This window comes from Narcine bancroftii, chromosome 7 (assembly GCF_036971445.1).
Source record: "Narcine bancroftii isolate sNarBan1 chromosome 7, sNarBan1.hap1, whole genome shotgun sequence".
NCBI lineage: Eukaryota > Metazoa > Chordata > Chondrichthyes > Torpediniformes > Narcinidae > Narcine > Narcine bancroftii.
The window spans coordinates 31,280,134-31,301,254 of NC_091475.1; the positions used below are offsets into that span (position 1 = coordinate 31,280,134).

At 37.4% G+C, this 21,121-nt stretch overlaps 1 protein-coding gene across 8 annotated transcripts in view; it reads left to right on the top strand.

Moving 5' to 3' along the window:
- Positions 1-19,632, top strand: part of LOC138738691 (X-linked retinitis pigmentosa GTPase regulator-like) — an 82,705-nt gene extending 63,073 nt beyond the window's left edge. For 4 of the 8 annotated variants that reach the window (XM_069889397.1, XM_069889394.1, XM_069889395.1 and 1 more), the window contains 3 exons: positions 13,405-13,450; positions 14,909-15,291; positions 19,057-19,631. In XM_069889397.1, coding sequence (XP_069745498.1) covers positions 13,405-13,450; positions 14,909-15,291; positions 19,057-19,293 — 666 coding nt within the window. In that variant the 3' untranslated portion in view covers positions 19,294-19,631. Of the gene's footprint in view, positions 1-13,404; positions 13,451-14,908; positions 15,292-19,056 lie in introns of all 8 variants that reach the window. The other 4 variants (XM_069889399.1, XM_069889400.1, XM_069889401.1 and 1 more) reach the window with 2 other exon arrangements.
- The last annotated feature ends 1,489 nt before the right edge of the window (positions 19,633-21,121 follow it).

A 21,121-nucleotide genomic window follows, 5' to 3' on the forward strand; every position in this document is an offset into this window, starting at 1 on the left:
AGCCAGTGACACCTAGAATTCAGGGCTCAGGTAGCTGGGTGACTGTCAAAAGAGGGAAAGGGAATAGGCAGTCAGTGCAGGGTACCCCAACAGCCATTCCACTCAATAATATGAATAACGCTTTGGATATTGTTGATGGGGGAGAGGGAAATGACCTACCAGGGGAAGCCACTACAGCCTGGTCTGGCACTGTCTTGACTCTGTGGCTTAGAAGGTGGAGGGGGTGGGGGTGGTGGGGGGGGGGGTGGTTGGGGAAGAGGAAGAGAGTGACAGTGAAAAGGGATTCATTGGTTCACAGAACAGATGGGATTCAATGGAGATCAAGACTCCCGGATGGTATATTGCCTCCAGGTGCAAAGGTCAGAATTGTCTCTGATCAAGTCCTCAGCATTCTTGAGAGGGAGGGTGAACAGCCAGAGGTTGTGGTACACTATTATAGATAGGAAAAGGACAGAGGTCTTGTCAAGTGAATATAATGTTAGGAAAGAAGAAAAAAGAAGGACCTCTTGGGTCTGTAGACTTTCTTGTTTCGCTCCTTTTGGGTTGCTTTCTGTACCCCATGCTAACACTTGAATGTGTGGCTGGAGGGGGCAGGGGTTCAGATTTGTGTATTACTGGGATCCCTTTTGAGGAATGTTTGACGTATACAAAAGGGATGGGTTGCACCTGAACTCGAGAGGGACAAGTATGGCTTGCAGGCATGTTTTCTGGAGCTGCTCAAAATTTGGCAGGATTATGGGATCCAGAGGGTTAGATCATATAATGGAGCAGTTAATGGAAAGAAAGATGCAGTGTGGTGTGAGACTGAGGAAGGCCATGCTTGGATAGGGCATAAATATAGTTAGTTAAATCTGTTTACTTTAATGTGAGGAGCATTAAGAATAAGGGTGATGAACTTGATGAGAATGGATCAATGCATAGAATTATGATACTGTCTGTCACAATAGCAGGTTTGGCTGGTTGATGTTCCAGGGTTTCAATGTTTCAAAAGGGATATAGGGAGATAAACGGGGGTGGGAGGAATTGGCATTGTTAATCAAGGATAATATCATAGCTGCAGAAAGAGACAACATTATGGAGGGATTGTTATTTAGAAAGTGTGGGTAAAAGTCAGAAAGAGGAAGGGAGCAATTTCTCTATTGAAAGAATTTTAGGTGGGTCCACAAAGAATTTCTGATACCATATGCGTCTAGACGAGAGGTCACAGTGGATCTAGTAATAGGTAATGAACCTGGTCAGATAACAGACCTCTTGGTGGGCAAGCATTTTGGAGATGGTGACCACAATTTTCCGACCATTAGTGTAGCCACGGACAAAGATAAAAGCTGATGAAATAGGAAGGTTTGTAATTGGGGGAGGGCTAACTATGATGGTATTAGACCGGAACTTGGGAGCGTTAATTGGGAACAAATGTTCTGAGGGAAATGCACAGCAGAAATGTGGAGGATGTTTAGGGACTACTTGCATGGGGTTCTCGATAGGTTTGTTGCACTGAGACAAGGAAAACATGGTAGGGTAAATGAACCATAGATGACAAGTCAGGTGAAACAGTTAGTTAAGAGGAAGAAGGAAGCATGCTTAAGGTTTATGAAGTAAAAATTAGGCAGGGCATATGAGAATTATAAAGTAACCAGGAAGAAACTTAAGAAGGGACCTCGAAAAACTAGAAAGGAATATGAGAAAGCCTTTACAAGTAGGATTAAGGGAATCATAAAGGATAGGAGAGGAGAACCTGTTTCAATCATACCAGTGCCCAAGAAGCGTGTAGTTACCTGCCTTAATGACTATCGACCAGTAGCACTTACGTCAACAGTGATAACCTGTTTTGAAAGGGTGGTATTGAAGCATATCAGCTCCTGTTTGAGTGGTGACATGGATATGTTCCAGTTTGCCTATTGCAGGAACAAGTCTATGATGGATGCCATATCACTGGCTCTACACAAAGCCCTGGAACACTTGGACAATAAAGATGCATTCAACAGGCATTCCAGCATTTAACACCATCATCCCCTCAAAACTGATCAGCAAACTCCAAGATCTGGGACTGAACTGTGTAATTGGATCCAGAATTTCCTCACCTCCAGACAATAATCAGTGAGGATTAGTAAGAACATCAACCCCACAATCTCCTTCAGCACTTGATCACCAAAGGGCTGCATTCTTAGGCCCCCGTTCAGCTCACTTTACACCTACGACTGTGTGACTTGGTACAACAATACATCATCTACAAACTTGCTGATGATCCCAAGGTAGTGGGTTGTATAAAAGAAGGGGATGAGTCGACGTTCAGGAGGGAGATTTGGCTGAATGGTGCACCAACAACAACCTCATACTCAATGTCACCAAAACTAAAGAGCTGATTGATGACTTAAGGAAGAAAAAGCCAGAGTTCTATAATCCAGTGATTATTGGGGGATTAGAGGTGGAGAGGGTGAGAAAATTTAGGTTCTTTCTTGGACCCAACACACTAATGGCATCGTGACAAAAGTACATCAGCACTTCTACTTGCTCAGGAGTTTGTGAAAGTTTGGTATGATACAGAAACCCTGGTAAATTTTTACAAATGTGTGGTGGAAAGTAGGCTGACTGGCTGAATCAGAGTCTGGTATGGGGACATCAATACCCCTGAGCGTAAAGCCCTCCACAAGGTAGTGGACACCACCCAGGACATCACAGGCAAAACTCTCCCCACTCTTGAGAATATCTACAGGGAATGCTGCCATCAGAGAGGAGCAGCAATGATCAAGGATCCACATCACCCAGCACATGCTCTGTTCTCACTGCTGCCAACAGGAAAGAGGTATATGTGCCACAAGACTCACACCACCAGGTTCAGGTACAGCTGCAAACCCTCCACCATCAGACTCCTCAACAACAAACTCAATCAGAGACTCATTTAAAGACTTTTACTTGTGCACTTTATTGATTTTATAAATTCTCTGTATTGCACAGTTTGCTTACATTCATTATCTGTTTACAGTTCTTTATTTGTTTACATGTATATGCTGAGTACAGTTTTTTTTCATGACCAATAAGTGGTAATTCTGCAGAAAAAAGAATCTCAGGGTTATATGTGATGTTATATACATACTCTGACAATAAATTTGAAATCTGAAAAACCACTCGGAGATAAAGGGGAATATTTCAGGGAGGAGGGAAGAGGAGGGAGGTGAGATCCTCATTGAAGGCATTTAACAAGATTCCCCATGGTAACCTTATCCATAAAGTCATGAGGCATAGGATCTATGGAAACTTGGCTATGTGAATTTGGAATTGGCTTGACCAAGAAGTCAGTGGGAAGTCTGTCTGGAGGTTAGTAACTAATGGCTTTCTGCAGTGATCTGTTCTGGAAGACCACCTCTCTTCGTGCATTTTATAAATGACAAGCAAGAGGGTGTAGGGGTAGGTTAGTAATCTGGCAGATAACAGAACAGTTGGAGATGTTGTGAATAATGTGGAAGGTTGTTGCAGGTTACAAAGGGAAATAAGGCCTTTTTTATGGTGCAACCCCACATTAGAGCCAGCTCATCGAAAATAAAAAGTGAATTTACCTTTTTATGGAGAACGCCTATAAGACTGATCCAGTGTTGCCCTCGTAGAGCAACATCAGGAGCTATCTTCCAGAGCTGAGGGAGGTGGGGCGAGTGGTGCAGTAGTGCCGCTTGTCACTGTGAAGTCTTACAGCAAGTGAAAAATTATTATAGACATTCCTCCCACTCAAAAGAACAAAAAACTTTAGTCATCTCTATTATGAACAGAGTAATGATGTGATTGATAAGTTTCTGAACATACTGAGCGCTTTAAAATTTGCACTCCTGGGTCTCATCGCGATGTCATCAGCCTGCCCCTTTGCAGCCACTTACAGCGGTATTGCCTTTATTGAGCAAGTGGAGTGAGTCACTTCACCTCTGAGTGTAACAGATCAGACTTTTCCTGCTGAATTTGCACTCGGAGCTTTTATGAAGGTAAAGTGAAGCGATGTAAAGATGGAGAATATCCGCCTTTACATTCGCTTTTATTTTACTGTAAAAAGGCCTATAGACAGTATGCAGAGTTGGATGGAGAAGTGGCAGATGAAGTTCAATCTGGAAGAAATGTGAAGTGACACATTTTGGAAGATCAAAGTTGAAGGTGGTGGATTCTTAGCAATGTGGAGGAACATGGGTTTTTTAAAATTTGGGTGATGCCCAAATATATCCATGTAACCAATTAACCTACCTACCCCATACATCTTTGAAAATGTGGGGTGGGGGGGGGAAATTGGATAACTTGGAGAAAACCCACATAGACACGGGGAGAATGTACAAACTCCTTACAGACAATGCTGGATTTGAACTTGGGCCTTGGATACATTGTGCTGACCACTACACTAACTGTGCTAATGGATCCCTCAAGTTTGCTGCACAAGTTGATAGGGTGGTTAAGAAGGTGTCTGGCGTGCTGGCCTTCAAGAGCAAGGGGAAATTCAAAAGTTACAAGGTAATGTTAAGGCTCTCTAATACTTTGGTTCGACCACACTTGGAGTATTGTGTTTATTTCTGGTTGCCTTATTATAGGAATGATGTGGAAGCTTTAGAGAGGGTGCAGGGGAGATTTACCACGATGGTGTCTAGAATTAAGAATGTGTCTTATGAACTAAGGTTGGCAGACCTAGGGATTTTCTTTTTGAAATAACACAGGATGAGCAGTGACTTAACAGAGGAGTATAAGATTATGAGAAGCTTGTATAGGGTAGCATGTATAGGCAGCACCATTTTCCCACAGTGGCAATGGCCAATACAAGGTGACATTGTTTAAGATGAGAGGATGAACGTTTAGGGAAGACGTCAGAGGTAGTTCTTCTTTGCACTGAGTGGTGGGTGGTTGGAACACATTGCCTGGTGGTGGTGGAGGCTGGTACAATAGGGACATTCAAAAAACTCTTAGATAGGCACTGGATGTAAAAAAAATGGAGGGTTATGCGCTGTGATGGAGGGAAGTGTTAGATTGATCATGGAGTAGGTTTATATAGATCAGCAAGCATTGTGAGCTGAGTTGTGCTGTTCTACCTTCCATATTGTTAGAAATGATTTGCTTTTACTGTATGTTTTACTGTGCAAAATACAGCCTTACAGGACAAAAACCATAATTAGCATTAATGCTGATGTAGTAATATGTATTAGTTTGAAATCAGACTTTCAAAGGATTTCAACAGATTAGTGAACTTTATATCATAGTCATAAAATATGGAAACATGCCCACAGGCCCAGCTTGTGGGCATAATTAGCTTTGATTTTGGAGATTCGAAAGTTACAAAGCTATTATTCAAAGTTAAAAATAGAGTTAACCTATCTTAAAGGAGTTATTGTGCAGATTTTACTTATTAATCTTGGCATTCCACATAAACCCACTGAAGAAGCAGACCATTATTAAATAGTGAACTTTAATGGAAATAGGCCAGTTTCCCCACTAAGAAGTTCTTGTAAGTTTGAATTGCCTGCTGGTTTTGCAGCTTGTGTCAGAATATTTGTGTTAACTGAACATACATTTGCAAGATCAGCAAGTTATTGCCGGGGGTGATGCAGAGGTTTTGAAAAATAGTTTTTCTGTCAGAGAATTGTATTATACTATGAAAAACTTATTTTGGAAGTAAATACTTGCCTGAAATATACTGGAGAATTAAATTTCATTAATGAACCAAAATAAAAATATCAAGCAAAACCCTTTCCTTTTAGTGCATTCAAATGACTTAATAGGACAGAATTGGACTTGGCACATTAATTATATTTTTTGTCAATTGGAGCATCATGTTGTTAAAATAAGGTATTGATGTATTTGAAAGTATTTATATAGTTTCTTAAACAGTTATTCCCAAACATTTAATTTTACCACTTATGTGGAAATAGAAACATATAATAAAGATAAGGGCAATGAAGAGAAAAGAGTTATAAATGAGGTGGATGATGGTGAGAAAACAGAAAATAAAGATCAAGCTATTAATAATAAAGAGAATTATGCCAATGAGCAAGTTAGTTCATTGCCTTAACCTTCAACTATCTAGCTAGTTTAGGGAAGCTCCAGACAACATATGATTGATTTTGTAAATGTTAAACTTGCATACTACATTGTTTTGACAAAAAGACAATAATGTTATATTAATTGAGCTGGTACCTTGACAAATGTTGTGTTTCCATGTCATCCAACCAAACCTTGGTTATAAGAACTTTCACTTATGATTGGAAAAGTCCAATCACTTGAAGAAAAGATGAAAATCAAATAACCCCACTGTGCAATGTTCTAAATGAAATGTACTATTTATGGAGTAGGCTTTTCACAACAAACATCTTTTGCAATATCATGCCATTTCCTCTATTTTTAAAATAACTAATAGGTGTATTTTGTTCATCTGAAATCCCATTTTATCTAAACGATTTAATATTCCTGTGCTTTTTTTGGATACCTATTTCATTTATTTATAGACAAATGAAATTGACTCTACATCTGTAGTACAGATGTCACTAATTGTCACTGAGAAGCCCTCATAACTTTCTCAATGATAAACCTCAAGTTAAAAAAATAATATATATTCCAGAAGAATTGGAAACATTAAGGACTGGAGGAATCTGATATGAATGGGGTTAAATGGAGGTTGGCTTAATCAGCAAAAAAGTCCCACGTGCTTTAATTCAAGGGATGATGGCATTTGTATCAAAGTCAACACTGATGCCAACCAAAATTGCTGTCAAGAGGATAGTTGTATATCGCTTTGAATCAATAGCTTTCTTTTGAAAATACACCTGAAGTGTCTTTGGGTAGTAAATCTTACGATTTTGACCCAGTGGTGATGAAGCCTCATAATTTGAAATCAGAATGTTGGGCATCTTGGAGGGGCACCTGCAAGTTACAGCTTCTGATGTGACTGTGCATTTTCCCTCCCATGTTTCCCACTTTACAGCAATCACATCCATACATAATGCTCAATTTCTGTTCCATTTGCTTTGCCTCGGATTTTGAAGGAGTTATTGTCTATATATAGAAAGACCTGGAGAACATATGGGCATGCATTGATAAGTGGCATGGAATATTTATATCTGGAAATGCTCAGGCCATGACACGTTAGGACATGAACTGAAATGTACAAGAATTGGACAATAGAAGCACATCTTTGGAATAGGATAATAAAGATGACCAAGCATTGGGAAAAGTCAACAATAGATGGAGGAAGGTAATGTTGGAGTTATGATATTCAGCTGAAAGTTGAATAGGTATCAAGGTTGTGAATGCTTTGCTCTTCACTGGATAAAAGATAAGATTGATCCCATTGCACTAATACTTCTGCGGGAACATGAAATGCAAGTAGTGGGGCTTGACAAAATGGTGTAGAGGGAAGATGTGCAGTTCCACCTTTCCCCAGTTAGACTTATAAGTATCTGATTTTAAAACTTTTAAAAGTTGTTAAAAATAGTATTTACAGAATTTAGAATAGTGGAGGATTGAAATGGCTACAAATGTGAAAAAAAGCAAAAACTCAGTTACAGAAAAAATTACCCTATAAAAATGTTGAAGAATTGAGGCCTACCTACCAAGTTGAAGTCACGGAGTCGTCGACTGGAGTTCCCAAGCCTCAAAGGACCCCTGCTCGGCTGAGTAATACACCGGTGCCGATTGTGTGTCCGCAAGATGGTGCCGGTTCTGTGATGAGCTCGGTCAGCCCTGACTCGTGCCCCCGTGAGCCCGGGCGCGCAGGCAGATCGGCTGAGCAGGGACAGATGCGCGACCCTGCATTAATGCCTGGTGGTCTAGGGGCGCGCAGTGTACCGTCGGAGGACGCACCTGCACGGTCGGTGACTGCTGGGCATGCGCGGTGCGTCACGAGTTCGGGATTTATTAGAGAAGGTGTGGGCTGTGGGGGAACTCAAAAGACGGCGGGCTGACGAGGTCGGCACGCTGTTGACGGGTATCCAGACCCGCAGCTGCACTGGAAGAGGAACTATTGTGTCAGAAGAGGAGGAGAGCTCAGTGCTATTGGAATCAGCATAGGAAGAGTATATGGGGACTGGGACCAGAGAAGATAGGCCTCAAGGAGAAGTGATGGAACCTGGACTGGATTCTGTGTTTACAATATTGGAAGGGATTGCTCATCAAATTGAAAATATGTCAATGCAGATGTCTACTCCGATAAACCAAGGATTTATGGAAGTGAAAACTGAAATGAACAATGTGTGAAGAGATTACCTCTATGAAGAAAGATATGACTGTAGTTACAAGTGATGTTAGTAGATGTATAAAAACAGTCGACACTGTACAGGATAATTTTTTTTAAATTGAAGAAGCTTTTTTTGAATCTAAGAACCAAGTGGATCATAATAGAGAAAAAATTGAAAAAGTGGAGGATTCTTTTGTGGATTGGGAGATTCAGAAGAAGGAATTACTGAAGAAGATTAACTCATTAGAGAATCAAGGTTGAAGAAATAATGTAAAAATAGTAGGTCTCCCAGAAGATATGGAAGGTTCAGATCCAGTAAAGATTTTTAAGAAATGGATTCCTGAATTTTTTCCGGATGGTGTGGAGTTGGATCGAACACATAGAGCATTGAGGAAAAAACCGTTTCCAGGTCAACCATCAAGGGCATTTTTGATTTGTTGTTTGAACTATCAAGATAGAGAAATTATACTACGAGTTGCGGTGCAGAAGGCATGGCAGAAACAGACTCCAAAATAATAGCGTTCTTCTATGCAGATTTGAGTCAAGAAATTATTAGAAGGCGCTGAGAATTTAATTCAGCTAAAGAAGTGTTGTGGCGAAAGGGTTACATGTTTGCCTTTCATTACCCGGCTGTACTTAAAGATTTTTATGGGAATTTTCAGTCTCAATTTTTTGAAAATGATCATGATGCATTAATTTTTGCTAATTCGTTACCAGATTTGCGGTGAAATGGTCGGTCACCATTATCGTTGTCTAAAAGGAGGGTAAATGGAAATGGGAATGGAAAGAATGGGAAACATGGAAAGAATGGAAAGAAGGTTGAATTGACGCAAAGACTTCTTGATATTGAAGACCCGGAACAATCATTAGGATTGGAATCATTGGGTTGAATTTGTCTGTATAATTACTTTGTGAAAGTCTGATTGGGGGGTGGATGACATTGAGACCTGATAGTCATCTGCCACTAGTGGGTTTTACCACACCCAGATTTTTAGGGAGTTACTACTTTTTAGTAGTTGACTGAGGGGGAATTTATATTTTTTTTCTGTTTTTGTGGTATTTTTATATGGGGGGGGGGGTTAGCATATTTAGGAATAGAAAGGGGAGTAATATTTTATAGTAGAATTTTTATTGAAATGTCTAACTTGAATTTTGAAACTTTTAATGTCCAGGGATTGAGTAATCCTATTAAGCGTAAACGAGTATTGGCTTATATAAAAAAAATGAAAGTTGATATTGCTTTTTTTCAAGAGACACATTTGACCGAAAAAGAACATATGAAATTGAAGAGAGATTGGGTTGGTCATGTATTTTTTTCATCCTTCAATTCCAAGGCGAGAGGTGTAGCGATCTTAATTCATAAGAAATTACCGTTTGAAGTAGAATCCTTTGAAGTTAGTGCAGGGAGGGTTTTGAGGTTGAATTGTAAAATGTTTGCTGAATCATGGACTTTGTTAAATATCTATGCACCTAATGTGGATGATGAAACGTTTATGTCGGAGGCTTTTTTCTTGTTAAATCAGGCCAAGGAAAATATTTTGGTTGGGGGAGATTTTAACTGTGTTTTAGATCCTTTGTTGGATAGGTTTCCAAAAAGTATAAGGAAATCAAAGACGGCAATACAATTAGGGGCCTTGATGAAAGATTTGAATTTAATTGATATTTGGAGGAGAGTAAATCCTACAGAGAAAGATTTCTCCTTTCATTCATTTTGACATAATTCATTTTCTAGAATAGATTTTTTTTGGTAATGGCACATTTACAAGGTAGAGTTCTTCAAGCTGAATATAAAAGCCGGGTCATATCGGATCATTCTATGTTGTTTTTCTCTTGTGCATGTCCGGAAGTGGTGCAATTGTCTTAAATACAATGCTATTAAAGAAATCAGATTTGTTACTTTTGTTAAGGAACAGATTGTTTTATTTCTGGCTGAGAATATTAATACAGTAAGTAGTACTTTTGTATTTTGGGATGCTTTGAAAGCATATTTGCGTGGGCAAATTATTAGTTACACTATGAAAGTTAAAAAAACAATATGTGGCGGAAAGCTTAACATTGGAGAAACAAATTACTGAGTTGGAAAAATTTTCAACCTTCAGAAAAATGTTACAGAAGATAGAAAGGCAGCTTTAGCAAAGTTAAAACTACGTTATAATACACTACAAACCTATCAGTATGAGTGTTTAATTAATCGATCTAAGCAACGTTACTATGAATTAGGTGAGAAGGCTCATAAGGGTTAGCATGGCAATTAAAAACAGAACAGACATCGCAAATTATTAATGCTGTTAAAAAGAATTCAATAGTTATCTATAAACCTCAGGAAATTAATGACCAGTTTTACTCATTTTATCAACAATTATCTACTTCTGAGGAAAAGCAGGATGCTGGTTCTATTGATTCTTATTTATCTAAATTAAATTTACCTGTTTTAGGAGAGGAGGAGATTAGGGAATTAGAAGTTCCATTTACAGATTTTGAGATTAAAGAATCTATACAAGAGATGCCAAATGGGAAGTCACCGGGGGATGATGGATTTTCTGCTGAATTTTATAAAATATTTTATGAAGATTTATCCTCGGTATTTGGAGATGTTCTTCAGCAAATAATTGAGGATCAGGTCTTACCGGAATCTTGTTTGAGTGCTATTATTACTATGATTTTGAAGAAAGATAGGGATCCGTTGAAAGTATCTTCGTATAGGCCTATTTATTTACTAAACATAGATTATAAAATTATGGCGAAAATATTAGCAAATAGACTTGCTAAATATTTACCTCAGTTGATACATGTAGATCAAATAGGTCTTATTAAGAATAGAAATGTGTCTGATAACATTCTTAGATTGATTACATTGGTCAATTCATCTAGACAGCAACCCAACCATCCAATAGTGGTTACACTGGATGTGAAAAAAGCTTTTGACAGGGTTGAATGGAATTTTTTATTTAAGGTGTTAGAGAAATTTAATTTTGGCCCTTATTTTATTGGTTGGGTTAAAGCTTTATATAAAAAACCCAATTGATAGGGTGGTGACAAATGGTCAAATTTCTTTACCATTTAAATTAATGCTGTCGACTCAGCAAGGTTGTCCATTATCACCACCCTTGTTTTCATTTGCTATTGAACCATTAGCCCAGACAATATGACAGAACGATAATTTTAAAGGGATGAGAATTGCAGATGATGGATATAAGATTAATTTATTTGCGGATGATGTGTTGGTCTATTTGACAGAACCGGAGCAGTCTTTGAAATATTTGCAAGATTGCTTGCTGAAATTTGGGGAGTTACCTGGATATAAGGTAAATTGGGATAAGAGTGAAATATTACCAGTTGGGGAAGGAGATTATTTGGAATATAAAAATATTATAAAATTGAAATGGTCAGATAAAATTAAATATTTGGGAGTAACAGTAAATGCAGATTACCAATCTTTGTATAAATTAAATGATGTTCCTTTATTAAAAAGGATTAAAATGGATTTGATTAAATAGAAAGATCTTCCATTAATGTTAATTGGTCAAGTAAATTGTATTAAATTGAATATTTTTCCTCGAATCCAATATTTGTTTCAGTCGACACCTTGTTTACTTTCAAAGAGTTTCTTTCAGGATTTGAATAGCGCGGTACGGGAATTTTTATGGAAGGGGAAATTAGCACGAATAACTTTACATAAACTTACATGGAAATATGCATTGGGTGGTCTTCAATTACCTCATTTTCAAAATTATTATGAAGCAGCTCAGTTGAAATTTGTTAGTAGATTGATGGATATGGACCAACCTCTGAGTTGGGCGAAGGTGGAAATGGCTTGTATTTCTGAAGTTGAGGTACATCAGTTCATATTTAAATGGAATATGAATTTATTACGGGAATATAATATGCTGGTATTAAAGGACATATTAAAGATATTGAGTAAAAGAAATATGGTTTTAGGGTCGAAGGGTAAACCATCAATTCAAACTCCATTATGCCATATCAACTTATTTGCTTTTTAATGTTTAATAATCATTTAAAGAGTTGGAATTCTAAGGATATAAAGATAGTTCAGGATTGCTTTGAAGAAGGACAGTTTCTTTACTCAATTGAGGGAAAAATTTGATATATCTGTAAATTCCTTATTTGTGTATTATCAACTCAGAGCTTTGATAAAAGAGAATTATGGTAAAGAGATGAATTTACCTATGTTGATGAAATTTGAGTCCTTGATTTCCTTTATATCAAATAAAGGTTATATTTCAGATACGTATCATTTGTTACAAGATAGTATGGATAAACTGGGATGGGAGAAATCTAGGCTTAAGTGGGACCTATATTTTTCCTGATGACAATTGGGAGGTTATGTGCCACCACAGTGTAACTAAATTGACAAATGTGAGATATGGAATGGTTAATTATAATTTTTTACATCAGTTATATTTGACTCCAGAGAAATTGAAAAAATATGGGTTTAGTAATTCGGATTTTTGTTTTCGATGTGGACTATGTACTGGAATTAAAGGACATATTAAAGATATTGAGTAAAAGAAATATGGTTTTAGGGTCGAAGGGTAAATCATCAATGGAAGGGGAAATTACATGCTGTTTTACATGCTGTTTGGTCTTGTGTTAAAGTACAACCATTTTGGGAAGGAATTAGATTGGTCTTGGAAAAATTATTTAAGATTAAATTACCATTAGGCCCATTGATTTTTTTGTTGGGTTATATGGTTTCTTTGAAGGGATTGGGGTTGGATAAAATTCAAATTGCCTTTGTATATTTAGCATTATCTGTAACACGAAAATATGTAGCTAGTACTTGGAAAGATAATGTGGAGATTAATATAGTACGATGGCATAATGAATTAAGAGCTTGTATTCCGTTGGAAAAAATTACATGTAACTTGCATGATCATTATTCCTTCTTTGTTAATATGTGGTCTTCCTATTTGGACTCTATGAATTTGAAAATACTTTGAAATATTCTACATTCTGTTTTGTTTTTGTATTTGGCTCCCCTTAAGGGAGCTAGCTGAAGGGTTGGGATGGTGGGGAGGGTTTTTTTTTAATGTATCTAAACATTTTTTGCTGTTATTTGATTGTATTTTGTTTTTAAAAAAATCTTTTAAATAAAATGTGAAAAAAAAAAGAAAATACAACTAGTGGAAAGTCTAATGAAAATATTGGTAAAGATGTCAAGAATTTTAAAAAATTTCATACTTATCCTCTTTTACAAGGTAACATCAATTAATAAACAACCAAAATCAGGGAAAGATGAACAAGGTAAGCAAAATATTGAAATATATTTAAAATGATCATTAATACCAATGATTTGTAGTTACACAGGTGACAATTTGGCGATGTAATATTAAACTATAGCTGCATTTACAATCTATTTCATAATGCACGTTCCAAATTAAATACCAACTTTGTAATTCATTCCATTTTAGTAAACTGACATAACTGATCTTTTAAAAAAGTTACCAGCCGAATTGAGTTTCTAAAAGGGTCTCTACCTAAAACATTGACTACCCATGGATTCTACCAACTTCTCATTGTTTGCTCCAAATTCCAGCATCTGTAGTTTTTTTTGTTTTTTTTTTAAGCATAGTAAACTCAACGAATTTTAATAGTTTTTAGTTCTCGCTAGATCAGATCAATTCTGGTCTTAATTGTATGGTCGAACATGCTTCAGGGCCTGTACACCCAACACTGCTCCTTTCTCTTGCATTCTTATGTTTACTTCCACACTGATGTAATTTAATAACTGATAAAGCTACATTTTTCTTGAACAAAAGCTGGTAAGTTTATTGGAAGTACTTTGGATTTTATATATTTTGTGCCTATAGCCCAATTGCTTTTAATTGTTATTTTGTAATAATTTATTACATTTCTGGAAGAGAAGTTTAAGATGCAACTGATTTTGTCATAAAATAAAATGATCTGCCATATATTTGAATAATTTTTATCCACGGTGTTATTTTAGTTGTATTGCAGTCATCACTATTGCTGCTGGAAAGAATGGACTGCTTCAAGGGTTTGACCATTCCAAGATATTATTAAGACCTTTTAGTTTTACAAGGGTTGAATGGTAATCAGACTTCCACATAGTGTTGTTCAGAAGATTTATTATTTATTATGTCGATCATTATGGAGACTTTTTAGGTTTTGTTCCTAAAATCAAAAATAAGTGAAACGGTTTTTGCAATTATAAAAGAGCCTTTGGTGCACCATCTTTGAGAAAAGCATGCTCAGTTCAACTTAACTAGAAACTGTAGCAGCATTTTTGTGAGTGCATGCATTCATTATTTGATATTGAATTTTAGAGGGTTGTGAGGTCCAACTTAATGGGACACCAATGGAAAAGCTGGTTTATATCCACATCGAATAGGTAAAAGAATTCCCATCATCTTCTTTATTGGTTTTACGTGGAAGAGGAAGATGGAAGAAGATTGTACCCAAGCAATTTTTATTTGTTTGTGTCTCCTATTTTGGATGAGTAACATTGAAGGTGGAGGCAAGCCTTCAATTTATTTCAGAAGTATGAAAAATAAAATAATTCTCAAGAAATAAATTAAATAGAATAAAAATATAATGCTAATAATATATGAAATGACTTTAAACAGTATTTTCTCAAGTTTTCAGCATGTATGTTAAACTTTAATCATGTTTTCTTTGTGTTTGAAAGTCCAACTAGACAAGTTGGAGAGTATTGATCACTTCATTCATTTATTGATAAAGATTTTCAGAAAAAGCAGGACATGGAAATTCCAGCAGAAAATGAAGATGCACAAAGTTTAGGAGAAAGCAAAGACTCAGAAAGTGCAGAAGGAAATGAAGATTGGGAAAGTTTAGAAGAAAACGAAGATTCAGAAAGTTTAGGGGAAACTGAAGATGCAGAGAGTGTAGGAGAAACTAAAGACTCTCAAACCTCAGGGGAAAACGAGGCCAAAACAAAATCTGGAGAAAATGACGACTCCAAAAATACAGGAGAAATTGAAGACACTACAGGTTTGGGAGAAAGTAAGGAAACAAATGGTGCAAGTGAAAATATGAAAGATTCTGGAGAAATTAAAAGATTAAAAGAAAGCAAGTTTAATGGTTTACTCAGTAGGACTAAAAATGTAAGTAGTCATTCTTTTCCTCTCGAATTTAACCATATTTCACATTTATTTATAAAATACACAAATGAAAAAACAACTGATTATGGAAAATTTCCAGAAATAACTGTATGAAACTTATTAGATCAACTTTATGATACCCTTAACACTCAATATTAATCATTATGTACAAAATGGTTACAATTTAGTTGTGAAATAGTGACAATGTGACTTGGGGTTATTGGATACAGACTTTCCAATAAGTAGTCATATGACACTGTACACTATGCATTAAAAACATTGAATAATATATTGATTTAGCTGATCATGGTATAATATAACATAATAGGATAAAATTTGGAACAATGCTGCATATTAATTTTGTTCACAAAGACAGTTTGTATTTTGTGGGTAGTTTTTTAAAGAAGGTAGATAGTTAATTGTCCACTGTCAAAATCTCACTGTGATGTAGACTTGGATATTCATTCATGTTAAAGCAATGAATAATATTAGCTTGACTCTTGGACTTTTGCTTGAAAGCACAAAATCAAGTTTGGAGTTATAGATTTCTATAGTAGAGAAACAGGCCTTTTGGGCAAACTTGCCCATGTCGACAAAATTAATCCTATTTCCCAGGGTTCGGCAGTTATCTTTCTAAATCTTCCTATCCATATGACAACCGATTTCAATTCCCCACCCCATTTCCATGATGACATCTCTGTCCATGGTCTCATGCACTGCCAGACTGAGACCACAGGCAAATTGGAGGAGCACCACCACTCCCTCGCACCCTCCAACCAGCTGACATTAACATTGACTACTTGGTTTCTTTTAACATCCCAACCTTTTCACTCTTTCTCTCTCACCCTTTCTCTCTCTCACCCCTCCTCTCTCTCTCCCCTCCTTTCACCCTCTCCTCTCTCCCCTCTCTTTCTCTCCCTCCCAGTCTCCCTCCACATCTCCCTCTCCTGCACCTTTCTCTCTCCTTCTCTTTCTCCTCTCTCTCCTCACTCCTCCTTGTCCCCCTCCCTCTCTTCCTCCTCCTCTCCCTCTCCATCCTTCTCCTCTCTTTCCTCTTGCCCCTTCTCTCTCTCCTCTTTCCATCAATCTCCCTCTTTCTCTCCTCTCTCCTCTTTCTCCTTTTCACTTTTTCTATTCTTTCATTCTCACTCACTTTCACTCTCATTCTCTCTTCACTCTCTCTCATTCTTTTGCTCTTTTTTATTTTTCTCTCTTGCTTTCTTTCTTTCATTTTGTATCTTTTGCTTTATCTCTCTCTCATTTTCTCCAGCTCTGGATTCACAGCCACATCCCACCCCCTGATCAATTCTTGCCTTTCCTCTCCTATCCATTTGTCTCCTTCCTGTTGGCCTGTGCTCTTTCTGCCCAGCCTTTTTATTGAGCCACCTGCCTTCTTTTTGCTCATACCTTGACTGAGGGCTCAAGCCTGAAAAGTTGGTTCCATACCTTTACCTGCTATAGATGCTTTGAGAGATGTTGAGATCCAGCAGCATTTTTACTACCTATGCAGCTGTCTGATTGAGTTTTAAACATTATAACTGTCTTTGCTTCAAGTTACTCTGGCAACTTGTTTTGTATATTCTCCACCCTCTGTGTGAAGGAGGTATCCTCAGGTCCCTTTTAAGTCTTTCCCCTCTCACCTCGAGTTCTTGTAGATGCTCTTACCCAGGGCAGTGCCCATGACTATTGACTTTATTTCTGCTTCGCATGATTTCATAAACTTGTATATGGTTCTCCCTCAGCCTCATGAGAAAAGTTCTAACCTGGTATTAAAATTTAAAAAGATACTCTTTACTATATAACATGAGTGGATGTGTTCCACTCATTTCTAATAGCAGTTCTTCAGTATTCTGGGAGAGAAAGGAGTAATGGGACTAGGGTTTCTGCTGTTAATAATTTCTAAGGTTGATTACACTGAAAATGTGAGCATGGATATTGTACTAACACTATTTTTGAAGAATATTATCAGAAAGATGCTATTTTATCAGAAATTATAAGGGGAACATGAGGGGAAATTTCTTCACACAAAGGGTGGGTGGGTTGTGGAATAAGCTTCCGGCGGAGGAGGTTGAAGCAGGGACGTGATTTACATTTAAGGAAAGACTGGATAATTACATGGAGGGGAGAGGATTGGAGGGGTATGGACCAGGTGGTGGTCAGTGGGACTAGGGGGGTGGGGATTTGTTCCTGCATGGACTAGTAGGGCCAAACTGGCCTGTTCTGTGCTGAATATAGTTATATTAGGCACCAGGAAGTATTTTGTTAATGTGTTATTTCATACTAGCCTTTTGACATTCTAAAGTATCTAATTTAGAACCATCCTTTTGTTATAATAGGTTAAAGCTTAAGCCTTGAACAAATATCCAACAATGGCATAATTTTAGTTTTCCTTATTGTGAAGTGAAACACGATGGGCTGCAGACTCTGTGATTGTAGTAAACACACTGAAATGCTGGAGGAACTCAGCCGGTCTTTTCAGCCTCAAAGAAGGGCTCAGGCCCGAAACGTCGGTGACATATCTTTGTCTCCTATAGATGCTGAAAAGACCACCTGAGTTCCTCCAGCATTTTGGTGTGTTTCCTTATTTTGAGGAACAACATAAACTGTACTTATTTAACCTAGAAATGCATCTTAATGTACTTTGCACAAAACCATCAAAACATTTGAGGTTGAGCTGCATAGAGCAGATGACCAAAAAGCATGGTGAAGGAGTAAAGTTATATGGGAACATCTTAAAGGAACAAAGAATGGGGAAAGTAGCATCGAGATTTGATCCAAAGAGGGAATTCCAGATCACTGTGGTCTTGAGGTGAAATGGGGAGGCTTGTGTAGATTTAACTGGAGGGTTGTGGGTATATCAAGATGAGGCAATAGTGAAATGGAAGGCCAGTGATGAGTCTGAAAATGTAAATGAAATTTTGCTTATTTGACAACCAATGCCAATCAGGGAGCATGAGGATTATGTGTGTGCAGGAAAGGTTTGAATTGGAACAAAGATAGCAGATAGTTAGCTGAGTTTCCCCTTTCACACTGCAAACCCTCCTCGGAAGCGGGTAAACTTACCAGGTATGCGGCACTCGGGAGCCTTTCCCACTGCACCATGATATACCTGGTTAATCGGCAATCCGGCGTTTTAAGGGGGGGCCCGCCTCCAGCTGTGACAATGCGAGAGCAAGTTGTGCTTTCACACCTCCAGAAAGCGATTAATGAGTTAACTCGGCTGGGCTCTGACACTTGCCCGCACTAAGTGTTGGAGCCTGGTTGAATTTAACTCGCTCTGCCAGGTTGGGACGTTTCACACTGCGCGATTACTGGGTACAACCCAATAAGTTACCCAGTTCAACCCACATGTAATCGGCAGTGTGTTAGACTGAAGAAGGTGAGAAGCTCGACTATTCTCTTATTGAGTGCAGAGGTAAACATGCAGACAACTAATTAAGGATGCTATTCTGATTAGTCAAATCATCAATAAGATGATTGATCTTCCTTCTAGGTGTAATAATCTGTATATTTATTTATTTTGATACAGAAGGAGGCAATTTGCCCCATCAAATCCATCCCCTGCAGAATAATCCCATCAGTTCTGTTCTCTCATTTTCCCTCTACCCCTGTAATATATTCTCTCATATGCCATCAACTCCTTTTTTTCTTTATAGTAAATGTTCATATTGCCTGAGAACAAGCATACATAATGGAGTCATTTTTATTGAATCAAAATTCTAATGTTCTGTTACCCCAATAAAATTATGTTTTATGGTGTAATTACAGCTGACACGTTTTAAGGGAAATGTCACCAAAGAGTCTAAAGGAAAAATGCATTGCAAGAAAGCAAAGTCTGAGGAATCAACCAAAGAAACTTCAAATGGAGATGAAACAAATGCTGCAAATCTGAACTGTTCATCAGAGGGTACTGGGGATAACATTTCCACTGAACAAAATAAAAAAAGCCCAATGCAAGCTAGTTTTAAAAGCAAATATAAATCAGTTACTTGTGTGTTGGTGTAAGGAGCCAACAAGGAATGTAGCAGGTCCTTCTAAGTAATTTAGAAGAACATGTCGCACTTTAATCGTATGGTATTCCAAGAGAGAGTTTTTCTACCTATGTTATCTTGTGCCTATGAAGCCATCAGTGTTATTGCAATCACTGATTTTGAGAGTTTTATTCTTTCAAGATTCAATAACAATAATGGTATGATGTTTCAATAAATGATTTAATTAGGTATATTTTTGTACAAAGATGTAGCTTAAATGTTTCAGAACATTGGCTTTAATGGTGCTTTTCTAATTTTATTTGTTATTTATCCTACATTTTCCAGCATAATTAAAAATACAGTTCAATGATTGAGATTTGTCACTGAATAATTTCTTAACTATAGTTTATTTAAAATACGTTATCCTTGTGTTGGGTTTTACATTTTGAATGGTTTTAAACAAAAATTGAAATGAACTTGAGTCATGAATAAACCAGGGTTCTTTCTAATTTTCATCAGAATAGGGTTTATTGTAATGAGCACGTGTCACAAAATTTCTTGTTTTGCAGCAACATTATTGTGCATTACAGGGGCAAAAATTGCTATAAATTACAGTTCTGTAAATACACTATTTTAAAATAAAGAAATTAATTCAAAAGAAGAGAAAAAAAGAAAAGTGAGGCAGTGTCTGTAGTTCATTGACCATTTAGAAATCTGATTTGCAGAGGGGAAGAAACTGTTTTTGTTATGTCTTCAGTCTCCTCTATCTCCTTCCGGATGGTAGCAGTGAGAAGAGGCTTGCCTAGGTGGTGAGGGTCCTTGTTGATGGAGGCTGCTCTCTGAGACACCATCTCTTATAGATGTCCTTAATGGAATGAAGACTAATGCCCATGATGGTGATGGCCAAGTTCACAACCCTCTGTAGTCTTTTCCTGTCCTGCACATTGGCACCTCCATATACGACAGTGAGGCAACCGGTCAGAATGCTCTCCACGGTGCACCTGTGGAAATTTGCAAGTCTTTGGTGACATATCAAATCTCCTCAAGTTCCTAATGAAATATAGCAGCTGGTGAGTCTTCTTCATGATTGCATTGACATGATGGCTGCAGGATAGATCTCCAGGAATTTAAAGTTCTTTACCCTCTCCACTGGTGATCCTTTGATGAAGACTGTGTTCTCCTGGTTTTCCCTTCCTGAAGTCTACAATCAATTTCTTAGTTTTGCAAATGCTGAGTGTAGGGTTGTGGTTGTGACACCACCTAACCAGCTGATCTGTCTCACTCCTGTACACTTCCTCATTGCTGTCTGTGATGTTGCCGATATCTGTGGAGTCATCGACAAATTTGTAGATGGCATTTGAATTGTGCCTTGCCACACATGGATGTAGAGGAGTGGGATAAACATGCATCCTTGAAGTCCTTTTATCAAACCAAAAAGTATATGATTTAATTTGTAAAATTCAGAACATCAACTTTTTCAACCATGCATTCAATTCTTGATCTTATTTGTCTAATGACAAATTTTAATTTAAAATTTAAGTATGCTGTTTTAGCAATAACATCTGTCTTTGAATATTAAGTGTATAGAAAAAGATGAAAACCAATTGTTTGGGTGTTTCAGCTGGTTTACTCTTTTTGCTGAATTGTAATTACTTCATTTTCAAGCAAACAGTAACATTTCAGTGGATCTCAGTATATAAAAGGCAATACTGCGAAGTGAAAAAAACACATTTCTGATTTGTTTATCATTTATAATTTATTTGCATCTTCATTTCAAATATAATACACCTAACCTTTGATTTTGCGCTCTGACCTTGTCATTGCAGCTCTGTTTGCTTAACCACTTCTTTCTCCGTGTTGCC